This window comes from Buteo buteo, chromosome 10 (assembly GCF_964188355.1).
Source record: "Buteo buteo chromosome 10, bButBut1.hap1.1, whole genome shotgun sequence".
Taxonomy (NCBI): Eukaryota; Metazoa; Chordata; class Aves; order Accipitriformes; family Accipitridae; genus Buteo; species Buteo buteo.
Genome location: NC_134180.1, coordinates 35,738,787 through 35,752,946, shown reverse-complemented (window position 1 = coordinate 35,752,946; position 14,160 = coordinate 35,738,787). Strand labels below are relative to the sequence as shown.

Below are 14,160 nucleotides of genomic sequence, written 5' to 3'. Positions count from 1 at the left end.
CCTCCTGCTGAGTACAACATGTACTTAGTGCGCAATGCTTCTACTGTACATTCAGTTTAGTAAGTTACTAGATGGCTTTCTGGGAGCAGAAAAACAATATACTAAGCTGGGCCTGAATAAGCAAATAACATTAAATAATTGGGAGAAGCTGAGAATCAAACTTATGTCCTGTCCTAGATGCTGAAGTGTTTACTGAGGCCCTGCCTGGAGGTGTACTTTGGTGGCTAGTTCACACTTGTTCCAGGCTGTTTCATCCTTGTTACCATTGGTACCTCAGTTGGTCAATGCTCACAGGGTGCATTTTACAGCCTACACACAGCGTAATGCTTTTTTTTCAAAATAGAAAAATTGTCTCAGTTTTTTTCTTTAAAAAGAAAAATGACAGATGGTGGGTGGGGGTTGGATTTTTAATACTCATAAAGATCAAATTGGTGTTTTAACATCTTCCTTTGCTTGAAAACTTGCTTGTTTGTTGGTCTGTATAATAGTATTTCTTGAGAACTGTTACACAGAGATGAGGATGCATCTGAGGTTTGGAGGGTGTTTCTTTGTCATCTTCTCTACCTCCCTACTCTCTTACTGTCTTCTGACAATGTTTGTGCATTAGTTACCCATGTCTGGGGAAGAGCTATTGTAATGGTGACTTTTTAATCTTTTTTTCAGCTGGATTCCTTTTGGGGAGGAGGGGGTAAATTTTAAAATGCCTTATATTTAAAGCTGACAGTGTCCCTTGTATTGATAGCAGGAAAGTCTTGTATGTTGTGAGCTGCTGTTACATGCATAGTAATTTAGTCATCTGCCAGTTAATCTTGAGCTTGTCTGAATGTTCTTGCTTTTTCTCTTTATGAGCCCCTCTGCAGAAGAGATTTGTGATCTTCTGAAATTATGTTTTTTCTTCTTATTAGAACAAATGTTCTCAGCTCTTTAGAGATGTTACATCTCTTTATGTTAAAGATGTAAGCATTTACTTTTGTCATCAGAAAAAAATTCAAAATGAGAAGGTAAAGGGCATAGTCTAAAAAATTTGATCTCTGTTTCATGCTGCTGAGATAACAATGGTTTTAGCTGACTGTAGACTGAGTTATACTTGGAATGACAAACATGGATCAGAGGTCAACGTTTGGAAATGCATGCAAACGCTGCTGTTCAGATCATAGAAGTACAGAGAAAATCAGTACTACTGAAAGTATATCAGTGTTAGTGTATTTGCAAGAATATAGAGTCTTATCTCACAGTATTTGGTGTTTATTTCCTCAATTTTATTTTGATTTACAAAGACAAAGAGCTTAGCATATCCAGGCTGGTTTTTTTAATGCTAGTCTACCCACAGTCAATATGAAACTTGACTCCCCACTTCAACCTTTAGTTTCCTTTTTTCCCTTTTTTTTTTTTTTTTTTTAAATTAGTGTAAAGTGAATGTCTGCCTTCTTGGGAGTACTTCCTAGAGCCCTGCTGAATAGTTGTTAAGCCACTGCAATACTTTTCAGTGATACAGAAATTGGGGTCTTGCATAAGGTCCTCTGAGCCCTTTTGTATCCTTTCCAGCAGTTTCCAGTCCCTTTCTGTAAGCCTGCTAGAGAGACTGCAAATCAATCCTCTCCCCTTTTCCAATGGGTTTGAGCCAGAAGCAGAACTGTAAATAGATTCACTGTTGAACAAGGCAGCAAAGTTTTGAATATTTATTTTTCATACTTTATTTTTACATTTCTCATTATTTAGGTCACCTAAGGAAAGCATTTGCTGGTGTTGCAAACTGACAGTCAGCAGAGTGACATGGCCGTACAACTCCACTTCCCATTTTGATTCTAGCTCCTGTGCAGACCAATGGTACATACACACTCTTTGGTTCCTGCCTATGATGTGTGGCCAGCAGTGTGTCAATGCAGTTGACTTGCCCCCACAGTCTGTTTTTTTGTGCATAGATAAGTATCCTTTTGTGCATAGATAAGTATCCTGTGAGCTTTGTGAAAGAGCATTAGCACTATATTCTCTCAATGATGCTGCAGGAAAGCAAAATTCAAGACCAGTCCTTGCTTTCATGATGCATATACATCCTCATGTACTCCTAGAAGATGGTGTTTTTCTTGGGGACTTACAAGCTAAGCCTTCCTTGCAGCACTGAAACCTGTAGCAAAGTACCTTTCGTAAAGAAAAGGAGAAATAGTGAGATGGATTCTGTAAGGTAATGGCAGAAGTCCTCTGAATGGAGCTATGTGCTGGCACAAGAGAAATCCTTTTCTCAAGAGACTACAGCAATCGTAGGAGTATTTGTCCATTTCTGTTATGTTGAGAGGCAAAGCTACTTCTCATGCATTTGGGATCAAATAATTATTTTTCCTACTCTGGAAATGGCAGGCTTTTGCTTTTGTTTCCAGAGTGAAGTGCAACTCGATGTCTTTTTTTATGTTCTCCTAGTTATACTGCTGATATGTGATCTTCCCTACTATAAAATTTAACAAAAAATGAAGTTGTGTTTGAAGTAAGGCAGAGGTGAACTGTCTGGATCAGATGCCCTTCTGTAATATTCCTCTATTGGTTTACTACCATCTTTTTATATTAACTTTTTCCAAGTACTAGGGAAATACCAGCATTATATTACTAATGACAGATACAATGACAGATACTAATAGTTAGATATTAATGGAATACTAGATCCTACATGAAGTCCTTGAAAATTCCAGTTACCAGAAGCTTTGTTCTTCAGTGATCTTGAAATGTGTCATCCCAGGATCTTGGGTACTAGTTTTGTTGCATAGCCAAATCCAGACACAGGTAGTTCACCTAATATTTTAGAGAGTGTCATGCATCCGAAGACAGGGTTTACTTCTGTGAGAGTCTGTGTTTAAGTTCTGAGAGCTTTCTACTACAAAGTGGAACACTGAAAAATTTAGCAGACTTTTTAGAAAAAATGCTTGCTCTAGGGAGAGGCTGCAACTAGGTTTCCTGTCTATTTCTAGCCATTTAAAAGTCATTATTTCTGATTTTTTGGAATTTAGTTTGGTAGTAAGGTTGTTCTTGAATCTTTTGCATTTATCAGTCTCAATTCTTGGGGAAGTTTACTTATTTTGCATTCTTTAAGTTAACTTCTGGAATCGCTCTTGAAGATCAGTTATTTCATACTATATTCTGCAAAACTGAGCAGTACCTAAGCCTTGTTTCGTGTTTTTGACCAACATCCATGCTATTTGTCATCTTCATTGGTTGATTTTGCTGCAGCGGTAAGTGAATTTGAAATTGATTGCTGTCAAAGCCGTTTTGTGTATAAATTGATAAATTCAGAGAGGATAGAAGGTAATGGAAAAGCTTCCAAAGAGAATAAGGAGGTGCAGCCTGTTTATGAGATACTAATTATTTAGTACCAGAATGACTTCAACCTTTCGGAGGCAACTGCTCAGCTAGAGTATTGGCCTTCCTTGAAATCTCAGAAGCTGTCTGCCGCTGAAGTTTCACTTTTTACATGAGGATGATGCATCTTGCCACAGTTTTAAGGGCTAGATATGAAACTTAGGAGGGAAAAGAAAGCATTTACTAATTTAAACACTCGGCACTGAATGTATCTCTAGTGCTTCAAGGCCTAACCGTAAACAGGGCTTTTGAAAGTAAGAGAAACTATGTAGAAAGGATGAAAAATTTTTACTTTTTATTTCACTTCTTACTGACGAGCGAGAGCAAATGGGTACACAGCTAAGCTGTCAGCTTCTGCTTCCAAATATTTAGGCTTCTGTGCTTTGATTTAAGGCCTTTTCTGTGTGTAATTGTTTCTGCTTCATGGTAGTATCCTGGCATTGTGAAAGCAGCCTGCTTCCTCCATTTCAAATATTGTGAGAATGTAAGAATTTTTATGTTGGTGTATTTTCATAACAATTTAGGAACTGGTATATACCAATATAGTCTCTAGAACACTTTTGCACAGCATCTACACTAAGGTTCATAGCCATCAGTCATTTTAAGAAAAAGTAAACCAAAATTGTATCCTTTACTAAGTAGACCAGTAAAACTCTGAAGCGTAGCCTAGCCTTTCTATTGTGCCTCCATACAGACCAGTATGCACTGAGAACCAAGTTCATTGTACTGAATTACCATTCATGTCCTCTTACATGAGAATAAAGCAACTTCTCCACTTACTATGAATGCTGCATTAATGCCTACTTGGATATAAAATCTGTGAGATCTTTTTTCTATTTCAGAATGAAATGTATTTGTTTTTCTTGAAAATCTCTCATTCCATGTATAAGTTCTTTCAGATTGTGGTTTTTTCAGGTTATACTTAGCTTTAAGAGTTCTTTCTCCCTCTTCTCCCAATTACAGTAGCATTCTCTCCAATTGTGAATCTGGTAGTACAGGACTTCATTGATTTCTGTCCTCTGATAGTTTGTCCTTGTGTGTGGTTTTGCTCAGCATGAAGTCTGTGTCTTTGAAGCTGATGAATTCTTCATGGGGGCCACATGCACTGAGTTGTTCACAAGGCTAGGAGGTGTGATGGTGGGGGAAGGGGTCATGATAGGCATTGCAAATATCCTGCAGTAGGCTTTTGCATTAATTCTACTGATATGAAATGTATTAGTATCTCCTGCTGAAATGTGATATTAACATTTTTGCTATGTGCAAGTAGATGATTGGATTGTCTGACATTTGAAAATTCCTATTTATTACAGCTCTCAAGTTTGCAAGCTGCTGTTTGACTAGAGTACATGGGTGGATGTATCCTGTTTGTATTTCTAATGGAGTATTTCATCCTAATAGATAAAATTATACATGAAAATAACTTCAATCTTTAGCACAAGATCTAGACTGCCTGCTTGGCTGCCTTTTTTTTTTTTTTTATATCAAGGTAGATATTGTCTGTATGACCTTAAAAAAATCCTTATCTCATAAAAGAAAATAAATGCCTTTAGTCACATTACAAGGGAAAATGGTTCTGTTTCCTTGATCGGACTCGACACAACATCTTTGAAATTAATCTTGAGAAGTTCTCTGATTGATCTGGCTTTTTCTAGGTCACTGAGCTATATTTCCAAAGTGTTTATACAATCTATTGGAATCAATAAACAATTTAAACTGATGTAACTGCAGAATGTTTGCAAGTCCCAGGGAAAATTGGAAGTATGACAAAGAATACAGCTGTAGAAGTTTATTTCATTTATCAGGACAAACAGTCATTGAAATGAAATTACTTTCCTTTCAACATTGCAATATGATAGTGACACCTTAATCACATAAATAAGTAGCTAGTCATTTTAAAAACTCGTTATTGGTGATTTTGGGCAAATGGAATCCCTTTATTTATACTCTAAGAAGCTGTGCTATAAAGCCAGTATTATAAAACATTTCCAATAGGAGAATTAGAATATTATAAAAAGGTTTCACTTCAGATTATGGTTGTCACATTTCAGGCATGATTTTATTTTGAGTTTTGGTTGATGTAAATATTAACATTATGATTTTAAATGTGGATTAGACTCTATAGTTAGTACTAAAATTAGACAATAACAATACTAGAAAAGCTAATTAAAAAGAAGCTGATACTGGTTTTAATCATACTTAAGATTTTTTTTTTTTTTTTTGGTAAATTAAGTTTGGGGTATGTGTGAGTGGCTAATGTTTCTTATACCACAGCGCACACTAGTGGATTGATCAATAAAATCACCTGAAGAAAGAAATTTAATAGTTCTTGAATTAGGTACTTAAATCTTCTTCTTCTTCTTGCAGACATAGCCACGTATTTTCTAAATGAATACAATAGCAAGCTGGGTTTTCTTTTTACCAAAAGCAAATACATTTATCTCCAAGGATATTTGTAAATTTAAGATTAATAACAATGATCTGAAATCTTACATACGAATTTCATAAAATTTATTTCCCAAAGGCAATCTATTCCAACTTCTCTTCTCAGTGCCAGCAACCTGGATGTTAGAAGAACAGCAGCTGCTGTATAAATAAGAGAAAATGCCATGACTTCATGGGTCTATCTTTTATTTGTCAAATGGGAAATGACTCACTCTTACTGCATCTAGGATGCAGATTTTTAAACATGCATTTCGGAGGTTCTTTAATATTAGTAAATGTTTGTAAATGCTAGATGATAGTACCACTCCAGTCCCTTTCCTTTACCTCTCTTCTTTAAAAAAAACAAACAAAACAAACAAAAAAAAAACTTTTTTTGTTTTTTTTTTTCTCAAAACACTGCTAGTGATAGAGCACATGCATTGTAATGCAGAACATCAAATGGGATTTGACTGTTAGGGAAATGAATGTTTCTACCTGCTTAAGGGACTTAGACTTCTATTCCTTTAAAGGCAAAGCTTTCCTCCCCCGACAAAATTCACAAACCATTTTGATTTCTTTTAGAAGAAGTTATGTGAGAACTTTTAGTGCAACAGATCGTTAGATTCTAGTATGCAAAAGAATTGAACAGTATGGATTTGCTGTGTATGCTGTTGGGTTTGAAATTAATTGTAAATGTTCAGGATGCTAATACGAATGTTATAGCCAGCTTTGTGAAAATTCTTGCTTGTAATGATCCAAAGATAAACAATGCTAAATGTCATTAGAAATATGGAAAATACATCCCCCTGTAGATTATATGATTCATCCTTCCAATATTGTGTCATTTCTTGGCACCCTTTCTTGAAGAAAAATAGCAGCATTCAGAAATATGATGGTTTGATTTAAGGAAACTCATAAATAGGATGAAAATATTGGGGATGCTTAGAACAGAGAGAGATATTTTAGAAAGGTAAGCAATAATAAGTGAGTCCAAATAAGTTGATTAGATACAAGAAAATAGAAGGAAGTTACTCAAAAGCAGAGAGCTGGTCACTTTCTACTTGTATTTCTCTCTCTGGTAGTAGATCCAAAAGATTGCAAAGTGCTCCCAGCCCTGCCTGTAACCTTCAAGGCAGCCTGGCACTTCCCATTTTCAGGATCCTACTTCCATTAATTTTAACATTGTCAAGCTACTTGTTTTGGACTGAAGCTTTCTATGTGTACTTGGTTTGTTCTTTTTGGAAGGAGCTGCACAGTTCTTTAGCTGTATTGAAATTTCTGGAAGTTTGGTGCAGGTAAACTAATCCAGGCACGATACAATTGAGGATTTCAGAGTGATAGACTGGATAACGCAGGGAACATGATAAATTAGAGAGAAGAGGGCAAGAAGGGCTTGCAGTCACAGTCCCACAAACCCATCCAGAGCCGACTGTAGAATCTCAGGGTTCAGAGTCATGAAGTTTCTCTGCCACATCAAATTTGCGAAGCCAACTATCAAAGCATGTCACTGTTTCTTGTGCTCCTAATCCACCCAGGATATGGACGCCCAGTACTGCTGTTGGCTGTTGTTCCATTAGCTCAAATTGCAGTGGTATGGCTTGCCAGCTTGCAGCTTGCCTGGCGACCCATATTAATATTAGGATGATACCACATCATGAGGTTTTTATTCTCTTGGTGCAAAGTCAGGCTCTCAGAGTTAGGAAACATTAAAATGAAGATGCACAGTCTTGACTTGGTGCCCTGTTCCTATCCACTGTGATGAGATTGTGTCAGTAAACATTTCATAACTTTTCCCCAATAATTGTTTCCTTATGTTGATTTTTTTTTCTAAATAATACATTTTTGAGTGTACTAACATGTGGAGGTTGGTGCGTAAATGATCCTATTCTTAAAATCTTAGTTGCTTCCCTTAACAGTCTAAGAATAACTATTGATATGAAATTTCTGTCAGCTTCTGATCTTGCTGAGAAGGATGAGGAGTGGGTTTTTTTTTGTCTCCCCAGTGGAAAAAAAAAGTGCTGCAAAACATAGAAGGGTAAAATCCAAAAGTAGCTGTTGGGTTTAAGTCACTCATATCAAGCAAGCTACCTAGTTTTTAATGTAAAAAAGCAACTTAAAATGCAGTGCCATCTTGTGAAATAAAGATTGTGAATTTGCCAGTTTTTAACTCCATGGGCTTTCCAATTTGCACACATTGGGGTTATCCTCCTGTTGATTTATTCCAGTGAAAAGAATTTCATGTGTGTAATACTTCCTTTAAAAAAAGCAAAATGATACCTGATCACAGGGAATAGAATAACTGTATAGCTTTTCTATTCTGTAGGGACAATACAAACATTACAGAAATATTACTCAAGCTACAAAATCATCCAACATTTTCTATGTTTTGCATCTTCTGTTGGTATCATGGATGCATATCATTTACGTGCTGCTTTGAAATGTTTCTTTACTTGTACCCCAGAGGAGAAAAAGAATAAAATCTAAACACTGTGTATGTTCCAAATAGAAGGAAGTAATGCATGCTTCATAATTTAAAAAAAAAAAAAAATCTGAGTCAAAAACATGTTTGAGCTTTTCAATGAGAAAATATTTCTTCTGTTTGTTTTTCTTCTTCCTCTTGCAGATTTAGCTCTGGTTGGCCTTCACCAGCAAATGGAGATGAGATCCATAAAAGAGTGAAAAATATTTTAAGGACACACAGTGCTAGACAACGTCTAATGTTTGTAAGTTTGACGGCAAACTAAATCCTTTCTTTTCTCCAAGATGGCTGAGGAAGAGAACTGTGCCTACAGTCTTGGATTTATTATAATGTTGTCCTTTGAAGCAACCCTGATTGTAGAAATATGGATTCAGTATATAAGTTGAACTGTTTCACACTGATTTCAGTAGCCTCCATGTGTGTAGCCTTTACCTGGTATAGGTAACCCTCTCACGGGTTATTGAGGACAATTAAAGTTTTTTTTATATCTGGTTCTCCATTTCCAATTTGGGCAAAAAATATGTTACAGATCTGTAGAACATCAAGGCTTAACATGTGCAGCTGCACATCAGCAGCTGCTTGTGTCCAGCTGTTTGTAGAGCTAATATTATTCTTCAGATGTGTGCTTTTTTCCCTTAATTACCTGGCTTTCCATGAACAGAGCCCTTTAATGAGATTATGCCCCGGATCAGAATATTTTGTCCTTGAGTCTGATGGAATTTTGAAGTATGGTTTTAGACAGATAAAAATTTTTCCTATTGCGATTTTCAGAAACCCAGTTGTGGCACAGGATCTCCCTGGCCAAAGCATTGTACAAACTGAATAACAAGGTTCTTCATCTGGAAAGAACTTAGGGTCTTAAGTGTGAGATGAGGTAAAGGAAAGGTAAGATAAGAGGATATAAGGATGAAAGGTAGGTAAGATTAAGATTAGGAGCTCTGATGAAATTATTATTTTTGTCTGACAATCTAATACACAAATGTCGTTGATTGGTTAGAAGAGACATGAGTCCCTCAAAATTGAGAAAGACATCTTTTTTCCTTCAGTTTCTTCTCTTAGAAAAAGGAGTGTTGACAGAAATCTGCTTTTGAATGTTGCTGCAATTTTAAGTTACTACCGTCCCCAACCGTCCACCTTTCCCCTCTGATGTAATTTACTGTATCAGTGGGAAGTGTGATAGAGTGTGAGACCCCTGGCCTCCCCAACTCGTACTTCAGCACGGGAACGGCAGGCGTAACACTAGTACGCTGGCATGTGAGCTGTGCTGGCTGGGATGTGGTGACTCCACTAACTACAGTAAACCCATGGCAGAGGGCTGGGGCAGAAGGTTGTTGTCTCAATCCACTGCTGCAAGATGTACTGAAGAACATCTGTCTTAGCTCTGAAGTCTTTATTTATTTATTTATCTCCCCAAATTTAGCCATCCTGGGCAACTCCTGTGTTGCCTGCATGCTCTCTTAATCTGATTATTTTCTCATTTCTGTTTAATCTTCATTTTTGGTTTAGTTGTGGTGCTTGTTATTTTAAACTCTGAAAAACCTTTTCTTGTGCATACTAAGACTGTTTGATCTAGTTCATGCTGTACCTCCCTGAGTTTGTATACAAACATTATGATCTTGTGAACTGTTGCCTCTCAAATAGAAGATGCCCATCACATTTTTCTGTGTTTCAGCCACTCCAAAATAGGTACAAATCATGTCAAATGCCTCTCTGATGTTTCAATGAACTTAAGATAAAAAATTGGGTTTCATGGCGGTCGAGCACCTACATATAATGAAAGTTTGCACATCCTGAACTATCTCCAGTGGTCCTTGACTACTTTCCTTGAACAGTAGACCATGACTTTACAATGAAAGACATACTAGTTTGTTAGGAGAGCTGGATGGCTGGTTACATGATCTCTCCATACAGTCATAAAGACTATTAAATATAATAATGGGTAAAGGAGAATTTGATAATTTTCTTCCTATTTACTTATTTTACTTACATAATTTAAAACATTCTACTCTAGAATGACTTACACATATGCTAGTATTCACTTGTTACTGCAATGTTGCACAAATGCCCATGAATTTGCAAGCATGGTGTTAGATTCTTGAAGCATGGTACTTTCTGTTGGCTTTCTGTTAGCACACTTTGCCGCTTCCAGTATCAAACACTTGCTGAATACTCACAGGGGATTAATCACCAGAGATGATGCTTTAATCTTTCCTCTCCTGTTGGAAAACCTTATGTTTCTGCCCTAAAAAAAAATCTAGATATCAGGGTATTGGATAAGATTTTTGAGTCTTTAATTACCAACCTGGTCAGAACAATGCTGGATAAGGACCATTCTTCTCACTCCATTTTCTTCCACTGAGCAAAAGGAATGGGAGGATGGTACAGAGAAGTCTTGTGGTTTGGTAATTGTGTACAGCTAACTTGTGAAAGCTGTGCTAACAGCAGCTGACCTGCTTTAAAAAAAAAAAAAAATCAGGTCTACTTGCAGTTAGTACTGTAAAATACACCAGGATTGGTTGTGGTTCCCCAGATGGCCCCAAATCTAGGCTGTGTTGTTACGCAGTGGATGGATGAGGTAAATGGGTCATCCTGAAAGTGAGGGAATAGTAAAGCAAGTGCACTGGCAACGTGGTGAGTAGATTTTGGCTCCAGTCTGGATCCTCTTCCAAACTTTGAAAGGTTAAAAAGTATCTCTTATTCTGTTTCATTCCAAAGAGCCTAATGGTAAATAACCATTCCCAGAAGCATCCAGCTGTGTTTTCCAAAATTTCGTTTCCATAGTGCTCTGTAAAAATAGTGTGACTGGAGCTCTCCTGCAGATTCCTTAGGGTGTCCACTGTAGCTTTCTGACAGTATCATAATGTTTCCATCTTTTTTGGCTTTCTAGAACATAATTTGCCTCTGGGAAATGCTGCAGAGTTTTATTTACCACTGTACCCCATTTCCTCTTCAGTGCTTTGTAGTCTGTGACTGCTGAAGGAAGAGAGTTTTCCTGTTTACAAACACACTTACTGCCTTCTGTTTCACCACAATAGATTGTGTTGGGTTTTTCCTCATCCATATGCCTACAGTTCAGCTTGCTCTGCATCTTATTTCCATCTACCACTATATTTATTGTCTTGTCTCCCAGTTTTGTGTTACCAGCAAGTGTGATGATTATTTTTACTGCACAGTCTTTTTTTCCAGTTACTACTTCCATGGCATGAAAGATGATTTTGTTTACTAATCCTTACAACAATTGGCTTCTGCTGAAAGATCACTTAGTATCACCTCTTAAGTAGTGTCTTTGCTCTTCAGAGTAGAGTGAACGTGATTGTGTGTTGGAATTCCTAGCATCCTGTCTCAGGTGAGCAACTGGCTCCCTTCACATGAGGTGTTTTGTTTCTTACTTACCTAAGAGGGCAAATATGGGTTAATTAATGTCTAGGTGGCATTTGGAAGGTAAGACTGCTTTCTAGCAACTCTTAAGAATACCACTGAAGGGTCATTAAGTCTATCATAGATATATTTTAAAGTTGGGTAAGCATGTTCTCACCCCTGTATATGGAATCGAAGTATTCAGATGTGTAGAATGCTTCTGTCTTGCAAAATGCATTAAATGGATAACAATAGCTCATTATAAAAACTAATAAATAATAAGTTTTAGGTTCTTTTCCCGTCTTCTGCAAGAAACAAAAATAAGGCAGTGATCAGTAGGTTTCATAGTGTTTCACCAATGTGTTTGTTGGGGATTATTGAAGCTTGTGCTGCCTGCATAGTTCTCTAGATCTACATTGTCTAGAAATTCTTTCCAGTTTATTACCTGAAAATTATTAGCTGAATTGTACTGAACTTAATTAAAAGTGTTCATAAATGGCATTTGGCTCATTACACTTTGTCCCTTTCTCCCCCAAGACATGTAAGCACTTTAATAGTCTTCTACTAAATGGAAAGAATGTATTTTTGAAATGAGATCATTGTAATCAGAAACCAAGGTAATGAGAATCTGATTTCTGTTTTTTTAGGATGAGAGTAACTCATCAAAAGGAGACTTGACTAAGACAAGAGAATCTTCGCATAGATCGCTCTTATCCATGAGTGAACTGCAGAGCAGGTATGGAGTTTTTCTCTGACCAAGACAGAACAGTCAAACTCATGATATTGCCCTTTAAATTTAGCTAAAAAATTCTCTTCCTATTTTAAGCTATGTAATATATTACACTGGGAAAAGGCTTCTGTAGGAGTTAGTCCTACCAAGGTTTTTCACCTAAAAGCAAAATGCAGTTAACTATAATTATGCCTTTCGTGCTATTTGGCACTGTGTCAGTATAGTCTTCATAAAACACTGATTTTGAAACTGGACCTGGTCATGAAAATGATCCTTGGGCAGTAGTTTTTGGATTTCATCAACCAGAGAGCAAACGTCACTTTAAAAATAACCAATTGATTATTTTTTCTTAAAACTATGGGAGTGCAAAAATAAATTGAAGTTTATTTAGTAATATGGTTTGTGGTTCTTTTGTTGTTTTGTTCTTTGTTTTCCAAAACACATATTTGGAAAAGAGAAGCATCTTCAAAAAACAAAGCAAATGTATAGACTATGGTTTAGTGATTCAGCATGCTGTATTTCAGAAGACATCTTGAAAACCTGAGATCTTGAAAACCTGGTTTATGTAGGTTAATTATTCTGTGTATTCCTCACATATATGACTAGGGTTTCATTTGAATATTTTACTTAAAAGACACCAATTGAATTGATTTTGACAACTTCTGTAGTAGAAGTTATCAATACTGATGTTCTCTGTGTATGTGCACAGTATTTTGTACAACGTTTTGGGTACTTGTTGGAGGAAAGATAGTAACTAATGTAAAACATTTTTGGGGTTGTACAGCTTTTCTGTTTTTCTTCGTATTAAGAGATAAGTCCTAGAACTGTGGTGCTAAATTTGAGAGGTCTTGACATTAGGAAAAAAAAGGTTTTATTTTAATAACTAAATGTGATCCTATATTTTGTAACAAGTGCTTCCCGAATCACCACTGTATACCACTGAAAGAAGGGTAATTCAATATAGGTATTGTAGTGAAATTCTACCTGCAATTAGTAAGCTCTAAAAAGTTCTAAAATTTATGATTTGTTGGCTTTTTTTAAAATTCCTGTAATTTGTAGTCACCTCTGTGCAAGGGTTCTAGTTAGTCAGATTTTCACATGTATGTGAAGTTGCTACTCTGAAGTTGTTACTATTTCTATACCTGTGCTCACTCTTGTATTCTGCATGTAGCCTTTTTGCTCCCTTATCCTTTGTCCTGACAGCTGCTGCAATTAAATTGTGTGGGATGTGTTTGTGAGAGAGAAAGTGCAAGTTTTTGTTTTGAGGCAGCTTTGGGACTTTGAGATTGATGCTGAAACTGCAGACCATGAAAAAAGAAAAAACAAACCCTAATACTACAGAATCATGAAGTGATGGGATATGAAATGCGGCACTCAAGTTGGGAGAGGACCACTCCTTAGATTTAGAGGCCGGCAGTACTAGTCCCGTTCACTGAAGGGCGAGACATAAAAGGACTCGAGGACAGTCTGATTGCTGAGTGTTTGCCACAGTGCTCATAAACAGGATACAAGGACAGAGACAGAGTTCATAGAAGGACATGGTACTGTCAACCAAATGTTGGCAGTAAAGTAGATAGATGATTGAAAACCACTGGGAGTAAGGAAAAGGTCTGTGTTTTGTGAAATATTTAGTATATGATTCACTCAGAAAAGAACTTCTGGGACTCTTAAAGGAGATGTATGAGGGAACAAAAGCATATGACAGGTATTTCAGAGCAGGGAGTTGCGTGCAGAAATCCTGCTGTTAATATGATTTGTGAGTGTAATTCCCAGATTGCTTAGCTCAGGTTGTCAGCTGGTTTCCAGTTGAGACAGGAGAGGGACTCTT

General features: G+C 36.7%; 1 protein-coding gene across 2 annotated transcripts in view; it reads left to right on the top strand.

Moving 5' to 3' along the window:
- Positions 1-14,160, top strand: part of SPATA6 (spermatogenesis associated 6) — a 46,003-nt gene that overhangs the window by 23,785 nt on the left and 8,058 nt on the right. For both annotated transcript variants that reach the window (XM_075037068.1, XM_075037067.1), the window contains exons 11-12: positions 8,390-8,489; positions 12,250-12,338. In XM_075037068.1, coding sequence (XP_074893169.1) covers positions 8,390-8,489; positions 12,250-12,338 — 189 coding nt within the window. The remainder of the gene's footprint in view (positions 1-8,389; positions 8,490-12,249; positions 12,339-14,160) is intronic.